This window comes from Myotis davidii, unplaced genomic scaffold, assembly GCF_000327345.1.
Source record: "Myotis davidii unplaced genomic scaffold, ASM32734v1 scaffold430, whole genome shotgun sequence".
Taxonomy (NCBI): domain Eukaryota; kingdom Metazoa; phylum Chordata; class Mammalia; order Chiroptera; family Vespertilionidae; genus Myotis; species Myotis davidii.
Window position 1 is genome coordinate 1546411 of NW_006285247.1, and position 17312 is coordinate 1563722.

General features: G+C 36.0%; 1 protein-coding gene across 18 annotated transcripts in view; it reads left to right on the plus strand.

The window, feature by feature from the left end:
- Positions 1-17312, plus strand: part of PICALM (phosphatidylinositol binding clathrin assembly protein) — a 73520-nt gene that overhangs the window by 44626 nt on the left and 11582 nt on the right. For 8 of the 18 annotated variants that reach the window (XM_015558837.1, XM_015558842.1, XM_015558840.1 and 5 more), the window contains 7 exons: positions 2983-3090; positions 5645-5776; positions 5877-5907; positions 6083-6182; positions 9714-9737; positions 11136-11195; positions 14396-14500. In XM_015558837.1, the coding sequence (XP_015414323.1) occupies positions 2983-3090; positions 5645-5776; positions 5877-5907; positions 6083-6182; positions 9714-9737; positions 11136-11195; positions 14396-14500 (560 nt within the window). The remainder of the gene's footprint in view (positions 1-2982; positions 3091-5644; positions 5777-5876; positions 5908-6082; positions 6183-9713; positions 9738-11135; positions 11196-14395; positions 14501-17312) is intronic. The other 10 variants (XM_015558843.1, XM_015558844.1, XM_015558841.1 and 7 more) reach the window with 3 other exon arrangements.

The following is a 17312-nucleotide window of genomic DNA, read 5'->3' on the forward strand; positions in this document are numbered from 1 at the left end:
GCTGAACAGAGATATTTAATTACTATAGCTATAATAGTAATTTAGTTTTCTACCTGCTGGTTTATGTAAGATGAGAACTGGTTTATATAAGATTAGGATAAACTGAAAACTCCTACTAGATTCTAGAATCAAACAAATTGGGATTTGAGTCTTGGTTCCACCACGTAAAATCTTTGTCTTGGGTAAGTTGTAAAATCTCTCAGTTTCCTAATCGGTAAAATGAGGATGATAATAGTAACTATTATAGGTTTATTATGAGGTTTAAGTAATACCCTGTTTATGGTGTATTAATAAAATAGCAGTTACTTTCACCAAAAAAAAAAAGAGGCCTCATTTATTACAGAACTACCACCAAAACTCATTAACAGCCCAGCCAATTTTTCTTAAAGGTGTTAAGAATGTTTTTCTGTCTCCAAAGATTGTTCACCTTTTACCTTTTAGTTAATATATTATTGCCCTTCTAAGATTTGCCCTGCAGGGCAGTGGTTTCTAAATGCACATCTACAAAGTGGTGATGGTTGGTGACAGTGTTTCACTGGGCCTTGGTGAAATCAGAGTAGCCAGTTCAATGTAGTGATTATTCCATAAACTTTACCTTAACTCAGAGTCTTAGTTCATCTTTTATTTTTTTGTCCCTAAAATTTCCTATTGAAATTATAATATAAATTTCGTACCTTTGTTTTAAGTCACTTTTAAAAATTAAAGGTTGGCAATCCTTGACAGTCTCCCAAAAAGTAACCCAGGGACAAAAGGCCATTAAGTTCATAATGATCATTGAAATATCACAGAACTCTTACCTTGAAGGTATGTATGTGTATTACCAGTCTTTATAACTTACTTAAAAAAACTGTTATTTTGAAAATATGCTGTTGCTTCCCTGGTAGTGAATCAGCTAGTATAACTTATTAAACATTTCATTTTTACCTGTTTTCTATGTCTATATAGAGGTACTAGTTCTGGAATACTTTATATACTTTCAAACCTTTTATACTTTTAGGTAATAATAATGTGATTTCACAGATTGGTCCCCCTACGAACCTCAGAAAGTGCTCCTCTCTTTACAGAAAGTAATAAAATTGTTTTTGTATTTCTATAAAAGATAAGCTTATCTCTAATATCAACCAATTTCAGAAAGTTGGGAGAAAATTTGATATCCTTACTGTCCTAGTTATAAATTATTGTTCCATGTATTTTCTAATGCTTAGTGGCATCATAGCCAAGATATTATTTCCAGAATGATTTAAAGAACAATATGTATATTTCTTACAGTGTAATGATACCCTTGACATATAATTAAGCATGATAGATTTTTGTGTTTCTTAAGTAGATACATTGATTAATTTTGTAAGAAGAAGAGCCCATGGTATCACATTTCGTACCGCTCAGCAGTTTTCTCGTGTTTCGCGTGCCATCTCTTAAGGACCGCTCACGAATGTTCTTGTTTTTCACGCCCATGGAAAAAGGAGCAAATCTAGATACTTATGTAAATTTTGTTTGGTCCCTCTTCAATAGAGGAAAATGTGTTACGCAGTACCATACGTTTAAAAAGTACTAGGAACTTTGTTTAATTGTTTTTGTAAATAAAAATGTTATAATTATTGAAAAACAATACCTAAAGGGCATTATGATGATTTAAATAACGTGCAGTTTGCCCAAAAACATGCGGTCCCTGGCGTATGTCTTAGAGATTTCTATGCGGTACGCAATGTGTTAAGACCATTATTTTTGGTACAACATCATATTGTAATTCTTTGTATCTTGGTGTAGTGTACATTAAGAACTCAAAATGAGATTCTGACAGACTGTAAGTCCTTCAGCAGAAAGTTGAAAGAGGAAGAAAGAGAGCCTATGTTTAGGACTCAAGTTTAACTTCTCCCTAATAATATAGTTGTTAATCTTCTAATATCAGATTTTCTTTTTATTCTTTTTTTTTTTAACATTCTGGGTTTATAGAATTTAGAGATGGAAGATAATGTAGGAGCCATTTATTACAGCCTTCAGCAAACAGAAAGAATTCCTTCTTTGTGATCTTTGCTAGACCAATCTCTATTTGGATATATACTTGGTGATTTCAAAGCTCCCCAAATCATGTGATAGCCCTCATCATTTTAGATTATTTTAATTCTTCTCAGCCCCTAGAAATTCAGAGCCTTACCTCACAGAAATACAACCTCACACAATTGAAAACCTCAGTGGTTACATTAGTTACCTCAGTGGAGTATGGTTTCAGAGGCATGAACTGGGTGTTGATTTAATAACACTAGAATCAGTGTAAAACACAAGAAAGAAGATTTCCTATTTATGTTCTGGTATTTTAGACCAGAGTTAGGTAAATTAGCATGTTTGATTGTATATATTGTCAGCCCCACTGTTGGAAGCAATAAGTTGAAGTTAGAGAGTGGTGGGAGTTAAGGCTGATCTGTTTGTTTGTTTTTTATTTTTTTTGTATGTTTTTCTTGGGAGAAGGGTGATATTAGAAAGGCATCTTGACAGGAGGGAGACATAAAGTTTAGTGGGTTGTAACTTTCAGAATCTTGTCACTGTCATGGAAGGTGAATTGGTAGAGGAAAAACAACTCTTGATACTAAGTACATTCATCTATTTTTAAAGCAACATACTACATATTTCATTCCCAAATGAGCCCTTACACTGTGTATGTTTTAGATGTGTTTAGTTTTTTTTAACTATTATCAACATTAAGGTAAAAAATAAGCAAAGATTTTTTTTTCCTATAATGAAACATACTGATAGTTCAACTTCAGTTGCTCTTATGTTAGTTTTCTTTGACAGTGGGATGATTTTGTTATGGAAAATGTAATCACTACAAAAAAGATGTGGTCATGTAGGAAGCATTCTGCTTGCAGGGTTGGCTTTGTATTTGCTGTGGGAAATTACTGCTTTTTCCGTTCTATTGTTATTATTAAAGAGCTATAAATATAGACTTATTAAAGAATTGAGCATTTTGTATTTTGTTTTTCTTAGGATTCACTTCTTCTCCAGGTGCACAGCCACATCCTTCAGCTGGCCTTAATGTTGACTTTGAATCTGTGTTTGGAAATAAATCTACCAACGTTATTGTAGATTCTGGGGGTAAGAAAAAATTATTTTATTAACATTACTATAATGCTCTAATTAGGTTCTGTGTAAGGACAGATAATGCTCCTATTAACGTGTAAATAGATTAAATTGCAGTAGCCAAAGAAGTTGTTCCTCCCCCTCCAACCACTAGATGAGAGCTTCACGGGACTATTAACTGTTACTCTTTCCTAGTGGCATTTTTTACTCTGGGAAGATTTTGTTTCTCCTAGAGCTAAATAAGAGATGCGGAAAAAGAGATTTTGCTCAGATGAGAGTGCTGAGATGATAGTGGCTATGTGTAGATTACTCATCATTTTTACCTTTACTGAAAGGAAATTGGCTTTTTTGAAAACAAGGAAAATGTAACCTGGGGTACTAGACTATACTAAATATCAGAGTTGTGGGTATAGGGGCATTGTATTGTTTTGAGAATGATCCTTTACTATAAATCTGTAGAGCCAGGTTTCTACTTAATTATTTCCATTTAATATCTTGTTAATTGGAAGTTTATAAAATTGACATTTCTATTCTTAACATGGGACAACCTTTGATTTTGGTTAGTAAAATTCAAGCCATTTAAAGAAATATATTGACATTGGTCTTAATTTAATAATATACAATTATTTGTCATCCAAAAAGAAAGAAGCAAGTAGATGTAGAATTTATTTTTTTCCATACACTAGTAGGGTTACAATTATATTTGTTGATGCATTTGACATTTTCCTTTTGAGTTTCTCTTGCTGGGAAAAGAGATTCAGAAAAGAGACCAATTGTTTATATTTTGTAAACCACCATCTTTTAATTGAATTTATTGGGGTGACATTGGTTAATAAAATTATATAGGTTTCAGGTATATAATTCTGTAATATATTATGTATATATTATGTGTTCACTACCCCAAATCAAATCTCTTTCAATCACCATTTATCCCCCCTATGTACTAGTAAAGCACCATTTAAAAAATAATATTTTTTAATTGATTTTAGAGAGGCAGGGAGAGGAAAAGAGAGACAGAAACATCAGTGATGAGAGAGAATCATTGATTGGCTGCCTCCTGCATGCTCCCTGCTGGGGATTGGGCCCTTGTGCCGTTGACTGGAATCGAACCTGGACCCTTGAGTCCACAGGCCAACACTCTATCCACTGAGCCAAACCAGCCAGGGCTAAAACACCATTTTTAACCCCTAGAGTGCCTGGGAGCACAATCGCGCTCCTCCTGTCTTTTGCCAAAAGTGCCGGGAGCGCTACCACGCTCCTCCTGCAATGTCCAGTTAGTTCTAAGTCTGCTTTTATTAGTGATGATGATATTGCTAAATATGTCAATTCTTGCTGTGAAGATGACTATTTTGTGGAAGATATTGAATATGTAACTTCATTTACTTGCGATTCATAATTTTTTTCCTAAACTGCTGTAAAATCAGCAAAAATGCCTTGGCAATTTTAGCATAGTTCCTAGGATATTGGTTGGCACTCAAAGGGCTAAGGGAGAAGCATGGGAAAGGTTCTGTGAATTAAAAGAAGAAAGATGTTTGGAAAGAGGAAAAATTAGCATGGTTTAGAAGCCAGGTGAGGATACTCCGGTGAAAGGAAAGAGAAAAAGTGATTCTCTGATTCCTAGATTGAGCTATTTACTAGTAGTGCTTTAGGGGTTGGTTTGATTGGATTATTTTTTACTTTCTACCCTTCGGTAGAGAACCATAAGGGATTTTATTTTCATTTCTAAGCAATGTCCTAGTTTAGTAGATAGTTTTATGCAGTTGGAGTATACTTTAGCAATTTCTCAGGTATGATTTAGGTTAGCTGGTTTTAGAAAGACCCAAAATTATTTATTTTGACTAGCTTCTAATGTACTATTTTACATGCACCTATATTCTCCATTTGAAGAGTATAAAAAGGTCTGTAAAATATTATTTCTTAAAATATTTCTTAAACTTTTCTTGCCCTAACCGGTTTGGCTCAGTGGATAGAGAATCGGCCTGCAGACTGAAGGGTCCTGGGGTCGATTCCAGTCAAGGGCATGTACCTTGATTGCGGGCACATCCCCAGTAGGAGGCAACTGACTGATGTTTCTCTCTCATCAAAGTTTCTAGCTCTCTATCCCTCTTCCTTCCTCTCTGTAAAAAAAACAATAAAATATATTTAAAAGAACAAAAAAGAAACGTTTCTCAAAGTTTCCAGAGATGTATTTTTTTTAACCTGTATTGCTTCAGGTATAAGTGAGTCTTAAGAAAATGTTGTTGGGTAAGGGAGAGAAGTGTATTTCATTCCTTTCTCTTTTACAACTTTACAATAAGTTTACTTGAGTGCTTTCTTCATCCCCTTTAACCTAACTGTAATATTGTCCTGAAATAAGACATTATTTCTGTCAAAGCAAATAATAGCCTTCTCAATCAGTTCACTTAAGAGGTGAATTTCTTCTTTTTCCATTTAAGAGTATATTTAGTACCCATTTTTTGGAGGACTTTCCTGGTAAACAAACAATGAGAAAAGGCAGAGACCTCCTTTAGAAAGCTGTAGCACCAGAAAGTTCCTTACAAATCCTATTTCGTCTGTTTGTAACTTTAAGGCTTTGATGAACTAGGTGGACTTCTCAAACCAACAGTGGCCTCTCAGAATCAGAGTCTTCCTGTTTCCAAACTTCCACCTAACAAGCTGGTATCTGATGACTTGGATTCATCCTTAGCTAATCTTGTGGGCAGTAAGTATTCTTTGGATTCCCTAACCTCTTTAAAATAAGTTGTTTTATTTATTTATCTTTTAAAAGTAGTTTTTAACTGATTTTTTTCCCCCTGTCCTAGATCTTGGCATTGGCAATGGAACCACTAAGAAGTGAGTTTTTGTTTGTATTCTTTCCCATATGCCGCTTAGAGGTGGATTTGGCTTTCATCTTGAAAGTGTGTGTAGAGATGTCATTTGCATTTTAAATGATCTGTTCAATCTAAATAGATAGTAAAGAAACTTCATGATAACAGAACTTAGTATTGTCATTTATCTTTATTTAAAGTGACGTAAACTGGAGTCAGCCAGGTGAAAAGAAGTTAACTGGAGGATCTAACTGGCAACCAAAAGTTGCGCCAACAACTGCTTGGAATGCTGCAACAGTGGTGAGTGAAAAGAACTTATGATATACTAAAACGAATAATTTAGGTAAAGAATGTTTTTAAAGTGATGGACATAAATGGAAAGATTGTTATTATTGAGTTTTAGAAGTATAAGTAATTTGTATTTAAGAAGGCTTAGTTGACTATATTTGCAGCTACATTTAAAAATATTTTTTATTTTTTAAAAATATATTTTTTATTGATTTCAGAGAGGAAGGGAGAGGGAGAGAGATATGGAAACATCAATGATGAGAGAGACTCATTGAATGGATGCCTCCTGCATGCCCCAAATTGCAGATCGAACCTGCAACCTGGGCATGTGCCCTGACAGGGAATTGAACTGTGACCTCCTGGTTCATAGGTCGACGCTTAACTATTGAGCCATATGACCAGGTGCAGGTACATTTTAATAGCTAACATTTATTTAAAGGTTACTTGTGTCAAGCGTATTCTAATAAATCTATATGGTTTTATTTTCTGTAATCCTCAAATTAAACTTAAATGGTAGCAACTGTTATTGTCCCCATTTTACAAATGAGGAAATGGAGACACGAAGTTAAGTACTTATGTCCAGGATCGCAGAATTCTTAAATGATTAGATGGGCGTTTAGAACCCAGATAGCCTAATCCCAAAGAATATGCCCTTAATCACTACCCTCTACCACTGGTTTCAAATTTATTATTCATTTATCTAGAACAGTGATGGCGAACCTTTTGATCTCGGCGTGTCAGCATTTTGAAAAACCCTAACTTAACTCTGGTGCCGTGTCACATATAGAAATTTTTTGATATTTTCAACCATAGTAAAACAAAGATTTATATTTTTGCTATTTATTTTATATATTTAAATGCCATTTAACAAAGAAAAATCAACCAAAAAAATGAGTTCACATGTCACCTCTGACACATGTGTCAGAGATTTGCCATCACTGATCTAGAACATAAAATTTTTACTTTTTTTCTGATCTTACCATTGGTAAAGAAAGTATATTTGCTTGGCTTTTACTAATATTGTCATATAATGCATACAGTTGATTCTATTTGCTGCACTTAGGTTCTTGAAGTCACCCGAACATGCTAGGTTCACACACACATACATATTTGCCCAACAATGGTTCAGTGTTTACTAATTCAGTCTTAGGGTAACTTTAAGAACACAAGTACAGCAAAACAACTGTTGACAGTAGAGAATCAACTGAGTGTGGGTATAATCATGGACGTGCGCACACACCCACACAGACACACGCACACACACATCTTACCTAGATTACCATAAATCCTAAAAAAAACCTTGTTCTGGTAGATTTTGTATTTTTTATTTTACAAAAGAGAAAATGAGGTTTAGAAGTATTACTTGACTTGTCTGAAGCAACCCCAGTAACAGGTGCCAGAGTTGAAATTCTAGTTCTGTCAACTGGCCCCAAAGCCAGAGCTTCTTGCTTCTCACTACTGCACTGTTCCCTTCCTTCTCCATCCTCTCATCATCTTTATATTAGAGCTGAAATCTGGCTGAGTCTCTCTTGTTCAACTTCAGCTGGTAACGAATGCCCAGGGAGACAATTGTTCACCACTCTACATGTCTATAAATGACCTTAAATGACCTCAAAAGCATTTACAAGCATTGAATTTCAGATTACAAATAAATTTTAGCAAGTAGATAAATTTGCAAATACAAAATCCATGAATAATGAAGATTAATTGTATATGTTAATTATCATATAGTTATGAAGAAGTTCTGTTACTGTTTTTAATTACTCTAAATTGTAAATATTCCAGATTAGCTTTATGGGTTTACTCCTATCCTTGGTCAACTGCTTTTTTACCATCCCTTTAAGTCTTCCTGGGTCAGAGAAAACCAATTTCCTTTTGTGGAAAATTATGAAACATGCTTTCTTGTAACAGTGTACTAATAGCAGCATCTTGACAGTGCAAGCTACATATTGAATTAGCCTTCCTGTTGTTGCTAGAAACTCCACATTATCCTTGTTATAGCTACTTGTTATTAATTCCCTTTCAGAACATTGCACTGATTTCCTTATGTTTATCATAAAATAGTGTGCTGATAAAATTTTGTGGGACATTATCTAAAGAATTCTGTTATCGTCAGTCTTCATAAATAGATAGTAATATTGATTTAGCCACCTTTTTAAGGCAGTAACTTTTCACTGATAGTCATCACTACCATCACTAAAAATAAAACCTTAGATTTAAATAGTTTAGGTTTGCCCTAACCTGTTTGGCTCAGTGGATAGAGCAACAGCCTGCGGACTGAAGGGTCCCAGGTTTGATTCCGGTCAAGGGCATGTACCTTGGTTGCGGGCACATCCCCAGTGTGGGGTGTGCAGGAGGTGGCTGAGTGATATTTCTCATCAATGTTTCTAACTATCTCTCTTCCTCTCTGTAAAAATTCAATAAAATATATTTTAAAAAATAAATAAATAATTTAGGTTTTACACACACATAGGCACTATCTTGAGTCTATAAAAAGTACACTCTTGAGGGTGTTTGAACAGGTGATTTTTTTCAAGTGCAAAGCAGCTAGAAAAGAGATTTAAATTGAAATCCATCTCTCTGAATCCAGTGTTTCTGAATCCAGTGTTTTCCCCACTCTAACACACCTTACTGACTAGGGAATGGCATGAGGTTAGGCTAGTGGATTTTATAGCCTCAGGTGTGAATTATACATTGATAATATATGAGGAATTATGTTAATCCAAATGCTGATATGAAGATACAATGGATATTTTATTTTACATTGAATTAGTATTTTAATCCACATGAAATATTAGGAGTTTGTAGATAGCACATTACCTAAGATTGACTATTGGAATATAATAGGCATCTAACGATCTAGAATTTGTGTATAAGTTGATAAGAGCAATATTTATGGTGCTGTGTCATATATGGTGATGTGTATCATCTTTTAAGATTCTGTTAAAATATTTGTGTGTATGTATTTTGTAGAATTTCTTTTTAATGACTAACATATAGGGCTGGTGATGTGATTACTACTTAGGTAAACTGCTGCTTATTACATTTCTTTACATTTCTAATCTTTTTATTAATCCTTAAACACTGTCAAGGTTTTATAATTTTTAAAAAATTTAAAACATTATTTGGAATTTTATTAAAATATATAATAATGTTATACTACACATCTTTTAATTATGCTTGTTTTTTTTCCTAGATGTTATATGATGCATCCTTGTTGTTATTAGAGACCCCACCTTGTTAGTGGATGCATTGAATTTTGTACTATTGACACTACTGATAGGTTTTATGTTTAATGACACTTGTAATCATTAAACTATTATGTACGCAAGGGGATAATGCCAAAGACTAAGTTTCCCTTGTCAACCTTGATAGTGTTTTAGTATAGATGTCTTCCATTAGATACCAGAAATATAAGGGATTCTAGGTAGTTAGTGAATGTACATGTGAACTAAAATGCTCTCTGTGTATTTTCCGTTGTGTAAGTACTTGTTCTAATCCAGTGTTATTGCATTATGTAATTGTTCTCCCTGGGAAAAACAGAATGGCATGCATTTTCCACAATACGTAAGTGACCAAAAACTAGCCTTTTTGCAATAAATTGGCATGCTATTAACCTCTGCTGTAGCAGAATCTCATAACCTTTCAGCTATTACTTGTTTTCACATTCAGATTTTCAGTGTGCCAAAAATTCTTCCTAGCATCTACTGATTTCATGGGTGTGTTGCAGAATTGATTCTGATGATGGCATGGGAAATACAAATTTTTTTTCTTGCTTAATATTCTGCCATTTGCTGCCAGATGGCTGGTGTCTGTGTGTGTATCTTTGCTGCCACTATGCACTTGATGACTTCTGAATGAAGGGAAATGTTGATTGTGGTAATGTTGAAAATAACAATTGCATGAAATCTTACAGGCTTCTGCTGTACTTGGCAGTTTGTCTTCTGCTCTTGCAGCTCTTGGTTTTTAAGTAGGGAGAGACCAATAAGTCCTACATGCTCACCCAAATACTAAACTTCTAACTATTCACTTTAGTTATGCTTCATTTACCTTCTCCATGCGTATGTTCAAATTGCCATATATTTCCAGTTGTGTGTTTTTTTTAATGTTTTAGCAGTGTTATTGGTCTTTCGCCTGTATTCAGTTTTAGTTATCATTATAAGATAACACACACAGGGAATTGTTGTTAAGACAGCAAATAATATCTAAAATGATTTGTGCTAAGAGATATATTTACAGAGCATGAGTTAAAGGAGAAGGAGGAGGAGATCGTCTTAGTGGTGGGTGGTTCTGTTAAACGTTAAAGCATAAACAGATTTAAAAATTCATTGCTCCTCAACTTTGCTGCTTTGCAGAAGATAGTTTAAATAATTTATGGAATTAATAAGGAATGCTAGTGTACATACTTTGTGTAAGAGCTATGTGCTTTATAGAAATAGTCATACTCAATAGTGCTTTGAACTCTTTAGGGTTCTTTGAAAAAGTGAATGAGGTCCGTAGAAATTAATTTTTTGGAAGATCAAATTGTTCATTGATTTGGGACCTTTAGTTTTTTTCTTTGCTTAAAAACTGGAGAGCCTAGGAAAACATTCAGAAACATTTTTTATTATAGTAAAAGACTAAAGTTTAGAATTATGAATATTTTTTAAAATCTGAAGATTTTTGAAGCTGTAAAAGCCTATTGAAATCTTAGATCATTGTTTAAGTAGCTAAGTTTAAATGGTATTTTTTTTCTTTCTAATCATTCTGCTTTTCTGCGAATTGCAAGGCACCTTTTTTCATTGAGCATTGAAAGTTTTTTTTATTATAGTTGACAAATTGACAGTTATTAATGATCACATGTGTCACATTTAATCACAGCTGTCTTAGCAATTCTTTTAGTGGAACTACAGCTATTAATTCCTTAAACTCAGTTGACATACAGGAGTTAAACTTTTTTGTTTATTTTTTCTTTTACTATTTCAGGCACCCCCTGTAATGGCCTATCCTGCTACTACACCCACAGGCATGATAGGATATGGAATTGTAAGTATCCTGTATAATAAAAGCTTAATATACTAAGTGTCCAGTCATCCCATCATCTGTTCAACCAATCGAAGTATGCTAATGATATGCTAAGGCTGCTCAACCGCTTGCTATGACATGCACTGACCACCAGGGAGCAGATGCTCCAACCAGTAGGTTAGATGTTGCTGTGACCAGTGCTGTCTTAGAGCTTAATGCTGGGGTCAGGCCAATCGGGACTGAGCAAAACAGGCCGGACACATCCTGGAGCCCTTCCAGCTGGCCAACCTCCCACGTCCCTCCCTGGCTCCAGTCATGCACCAGTGGGGTCCCTCGGCCTGGCCTGCGTCCTCTCGCAATCTGCAATCCAGGACCCCTCGGGGGATGTCAGAGAGCCGGTTTCAGCCCAATCCCACAGGTCAGGCTGAGGGACTCCACTGGTGCACGGATTTGTGCACCAGGCCTTTAGTTTTTCTATACGCAGCCTTTTAAAAATAGGTTGATTTATATTTAACATATTTTTATTACAAATGTAACTGCAAAAAGAACTTATTGCCACCCATGACCATTAGTGCCTAACACAGAACCTTGTGTGCACCACAGCATTCATTGGTTTCATAAGTATTTCTAGAATAGTCATACAACAGATATCATTTATTAACGTTCACAGTATTAGTGGCTTATTTTTCATCATAACTTTGCTAGGTATTTTATACTTCATTACAAACTCAAACATTAATATTAACTGCAAGTCTTTTTTGCTGTGACCAGTGAAGTCTTAGAGCTTAATACTTTTGGGGAAGGGAAGAATTAATAGTTCTTAAATTATGTAGAGTTAAAATTAGTCTAGTAAAAGCCAGAGAAATTGTCCTATGACAATGGTTGGTATCATATAAAAACTGCTCTCTAACTTTAAGCTGGCCATAATCTACATTATAAACTACCCTTATTCTCCTAACTCTTCATATATAGACTCACTTAGATAAGAAATGGAGTTAGTGGCTTCAACCCCCTATACATATTTGAGGAACTGTTGCTGATAGGAGATAGCACTACATCCCTTGGTATTGCTATGGTGGTGTTTGTGCTACTTTTTCATTTACATCTTCTGGAAGTAGGTCTTTTCCAACATATGAAGAAGTTTCACAGCTTTTGGATTGATGGTCATTACATAAAAAAGGAGTCTATACAAAAACTCAGGCAATAAAGTTAAAGTGAAGTTTCTACAAATAAGAGTCTACTTGAAAGGTTAAATAGAACTTATAGAAAGATAAGATTATAGTGCATTTTAACCAAATAATACAGTGGTTTATGTGCTCTGGTTTGTCACTGATGATGTTAATTTTATACCATGGAGTGTTGTGTTTTTTTTATAATCCTCACCTGAGGATATTTTTCCATCAGTGTTTTTGTGTATGTGTAGAGAGAGAGCATGGCAGAGAGAGGGAAAGACAGACACAAATATTAATGTGATAGAAACAATCAATTGATTGCCTCCTACACGTGTCCTGACCAGTGCCTGGGCCGGGGAGGAGCCTGCAACTGAGGTATGTGCCTTTGACCAGAATTGAATCCAGAACCCTTCAGTCCACAGGCCAACGCTCTATCCACTGAACCAAACCAGCTAGGGCATGTAGTGGTAATTTTAAATGTCCTATATAATAAAAGGCTAATATGCAAATCAGTGGAACGACTGGTCGCTATGATGCACGCTGACCACCAGGGGGCAGACACAATGCAGGAGCTGCCCCCTGGTGGTCAGTGCACTCCCACAGTAGGAGTGTCACTCAGCCCAAAGCTGGGCTCAAGGCTGGCGAGCGCAGCAGCAGTGGCAGGAGCCTCTCCTGTCTCCACGGCAGCACTAAGGATGTGTAACTGCCAGCTGCCGTCAGTTGGACATCCCTCAAGGACTCCCAGACTGTGAGAGGGCACAGGCTGGGCTGAGGGACAATCCCCCCGCCCCCAGAGTGCATGAATTTTGTACGTCGGCTATCTAATATCTATGTATTTTTATTGATTTCAGAGAGGAAGGGAGAGGGAGGGAGAGAGAGAGAAACATCAATGATGAGAGAGAATCATTGATCAGCTGCCTCCTGCACTCCCCATACTAGGGATCGAGCCCTCAAACCAGACATGTTCCTTGATCAGGAATCAAACTGTGCCCTCCTGATTCATAGGATGATGCTCAACCACTGAGCCACCCTGGCTGGGCAGGAGTGGTGCCTCTTTTTGTTTGTTTTGGAGTGGTAATTTTTAAAGCAAAAGATGGTCAGTTGAGATTCTATTTTCAGTTAGTCAAGAATGAACTAACCTCTCTGTGTATTAACTAAGCTTCTTGATGCCTCTCTCTTAAAATGTCTCAAGTAAAATGAAAAATTCACAGAAAGTAACTCTTCAAAGAATCAGCTGTGCATGATGGCATAAGAATTTAATTTTAGCCTTAGCCGGTTTGGCTCAGTGGATAGAGTGTTGACCTGTGGACTGGGGGTACCGGGTTCGATTTTGGTCAGGGGCATGTATCTTGGTTGCGGGCACATCCCCAGTAGGGGGTGTGCAGGAGGCAGCTGATGGATGTGTCTCTCTTATCGATGTTTCTAACTCTCTATCCCTCTCCCTTCCTCTCTGTAAAAAATCAATAAAATATATTTTAAAAATAAAATAAAATAAAAAAGAATTTGATTTTATATACAAAGGCGGTTACTTTGAACTATCTTAGTCATTTTACAGTTTTAAGTTTCCCTATATCTAAAGCTGGAAAATATGAAAAATTTTTGGTCTAGATTATTTTGTCTGGTATACTGTCATAAGGTTTAAATTTTACAACTCATTGTATAGAAAAACCTGAGCTTTTATACAGGCTTTAAAAATGGGCACATTAAAGACTTTCCATACCAAACTAAATACTCTTAAAAAATTTGTAGCTATCAGTCTTATTTGCATTTACAGGAATTTTGCCTTTGAGTTAAAGCAAAAGTAGTAGTAGTTTTCCTTCCTGTTATCCTTCTTGTTTACTTATCCTATATAATAAAGAGCTAATATGCTAATTAGACCGGACAGCGGAATCTCCTTCTGGAACAACCAGTGGGTGGGGCTTCAGGGCCTTGAGGCAGCTGGGGCTGTGAAGGCCTACTCTTGCATGAATTTCATGCATTGGGCCTCTAGTTTTATAGTAAGGGAGATGTGAGCCACATTCTTTAACTTGGTATTTTTCTATTTTTCAGCCTCCTCAAATGGGAAATGTACCTGTAATGACACAACCAACCTTAATATACAACCAGCCTGTCATGAGACCACCAAACCCCTTTGGCCCTGTATCAGGAGCACAGGTATTAATTAATGTGCTACATGTAACTGTTTTGATGTGCTTGGTGTGGAAGGAGCACAATGCTAAAAATGTCCTTTCATACAACTTGAGAAATAAGTTAGTGCTTTATATCTTTCTCATCTAAGAGCTTTAAGGATTGATTATTTGGAAGGAAAGGACAAGCAGATTACAAATATTAAAGATGGAAAATGCTTGATAACTTACTGTTGATGAATCTAGAGGACAGTTTTTCTGAGGGTAAGGAACCTATTTCTGTTCATGATTCTGGCATAATCTCCTTCGTGGACCCTGCAAACTTTGGCATCAGAGCTCCACTACCTTGTCATTTGGAGTGCCAGTGCAGTTGGTAATGGACTGTTATTCTTTTTTCACTGGGTGCATGTAGTTTTATATTTGCCAGTGCACATAGTATTACATTGCCAGAATTAGTTGGTGTTGATCCCATCTGAATCTAGTCTCATGTATTTCATAGTCTAGTGAAGCATTAGGAGATCCTTTCATTTTCAGCCTTTTTAAATTTTTTAAATTTATTGATTTTAGAGAGAGGGAAGGAGAGGGATAGAGAGATGGAAACATCAGTGAGAGAGAAACATTGATGGTCTGCCTCCTGCATGACCCCCATTGGGGATCCTGCCCACAAACTGGGCATGTGCCCTGACTAGGAATCGAACCGAGCCTCACTGGCCAGGCATTTTTTTCAGACTTTTTGAGTATTGAACTCATTATAATAAATTGGCATCTCAGGGAGTACTAGTAACTGGGAGTAGATTTTGAATTTAGTTCTTAAGAGGTAAAATCCATGCTTTTTGCAATTCATATATTTTTCCCAGATGCCTCCTCTTTTATGTTACAGTGACCTTTTCTTCCTGTTCCTTAAATCAGTTGAGTACTGTACACCTGGATGTCAGGGTAATAGATGTAATAATTACTCTTTTATAAGTCAGTTAATTTTTATGTATTTATTAAAAGTCATCTGCATTTATCTTTAAGATCATTGTGGGGGGGTTATTTTTATTTATTCATTCATTTTAATCCTCACCTGAGAATATTCTTCCATTGATTTTTAGAGAGAGTGGAAGAGAGAGGGAAAGACAAAGAGAAATATCGGTGTGAGAGAAACACATTGATTGGTTGCCTCCTACACAAGCCCTGACCAGGGCCCATGCCGAGGAGGAGCCTACAACTGAGGTACATGTCCTCAACCAGAATTGAACCTGAGACCTTTTGATCCACAGGCTGACACTCTGGCCACTGAGCCAAACCAGTTAGGGCTTTATGCATCTTTTAAATAAAATGGGTTATGGGTATGTATAGATTTTTTTTCTATTCTGTCTTTTACTAGCAATACTTTTTGTTGTTGTTGTTAATCATCATCTGAAGGTATTTCTTCCAGTAATTTTTTGAGAGAGTAGACGGGGTGGTAGGGAGAGAGAGAGAGAAATGTTGATGTGAGAGAGACACATTGATAATTTGCCTCCCGTATGTACCCTGACTGGGGCTGGGATTGCATCTGCAACCCAGGTACTTGCCCAGAAATAGAATCAGCGATCCTTCAGAATGGGAGCCAATGCTATATGCACTACACACACTGGCCAGGGCTTTCCAGCCGTACTTTTAAGTGCTGGCTTAATTTGCTAAAGAAACAAATTAGATTTTGATAATCTTTTAAGATGTTGATGATTTATGTAGATGTCTTCTTGAGATTATGTTTTCCTCATGTTCTTTACTTTTTTCTTTGTTCTTTTATCTTCAGATATATATCATTTATTTTAAAGAATTAACTTGTTGTTATTTTGGTGTTTCCGTGAGTTATGTGGATCTTATCACTGCCAGAGACTAAGTGATAAGAACTTAAATGTACTTAAGGGAAAAAATACACACTGTTGTCCAGAGCTATAAATTTACCAGAAATTGCTGGCTACAGAAGTGTTTTCCTGATGTGTGGCTTAACTCTGCACCCAGTCTGGTGTTGTCTTGCAAGCTCCTATCTCAGAAACAGAATAATTATCTTAAAAAATCTTTAAGATAGATAGATGGGCCTAGTATCACCATCCTGTTTTATAGATATAAAAAGCTGAAACTTGGAAAGATTCTTCAACTGAATGACTGGTGAAATTCAACTTATCCCCAGGAATTCCTAATCCTCGTCCAGTGCTCCTTAGTGCTACACTGCCTTATCAATATAGGATTGAGCTGATGGCTATATATGACCCCTTCGGAGCACTGTCTTCCTTTTGTCAGAACCACTCTGCAGATTCCTTGGGTTTCCTTCTAAAATATAAATTGCATTAAGGATATAACCATTATGATTGTCAAGAACATTCTCTATAATTTTAACTCACTGAAGCACCGAAAAAGTGCAAGAATTTCCATGTGCATGAAAAGAAACCATGACAGAAATGCCTTTTCCTAATTACTTTATGCCAGAGTAGAACAGAATGAGAACATTGGTCAGTTTTTAGTTGAGAAGTCAAATTTGAAGTGAGTACTTAATGATAAATATTATTGATTGAAAGAGCACATAAAGGAGTCAGTTGATAACTAGGAAAAGAGAAAATCTGGTGCCCGTGAAGTGGCTCAGAAAGGCTTTGGTCTCCTCACAGTCGTCATTTGAATCAGTTGAAAGTTAGAATCTTGAACTTTTTTTAATGCAGTGGTTCTCAACCTATGGGGCGCGACCCCTTTGGCGGGCCTAAGACCATCCTGCATATCAGTTATTTACATTACGATTCATAACAGTAGCAACATTACAGTTATGAAGTAGCAACGAAAATAATTTTATGGTTGGGTCACAACATGAGAAACTGTATTTA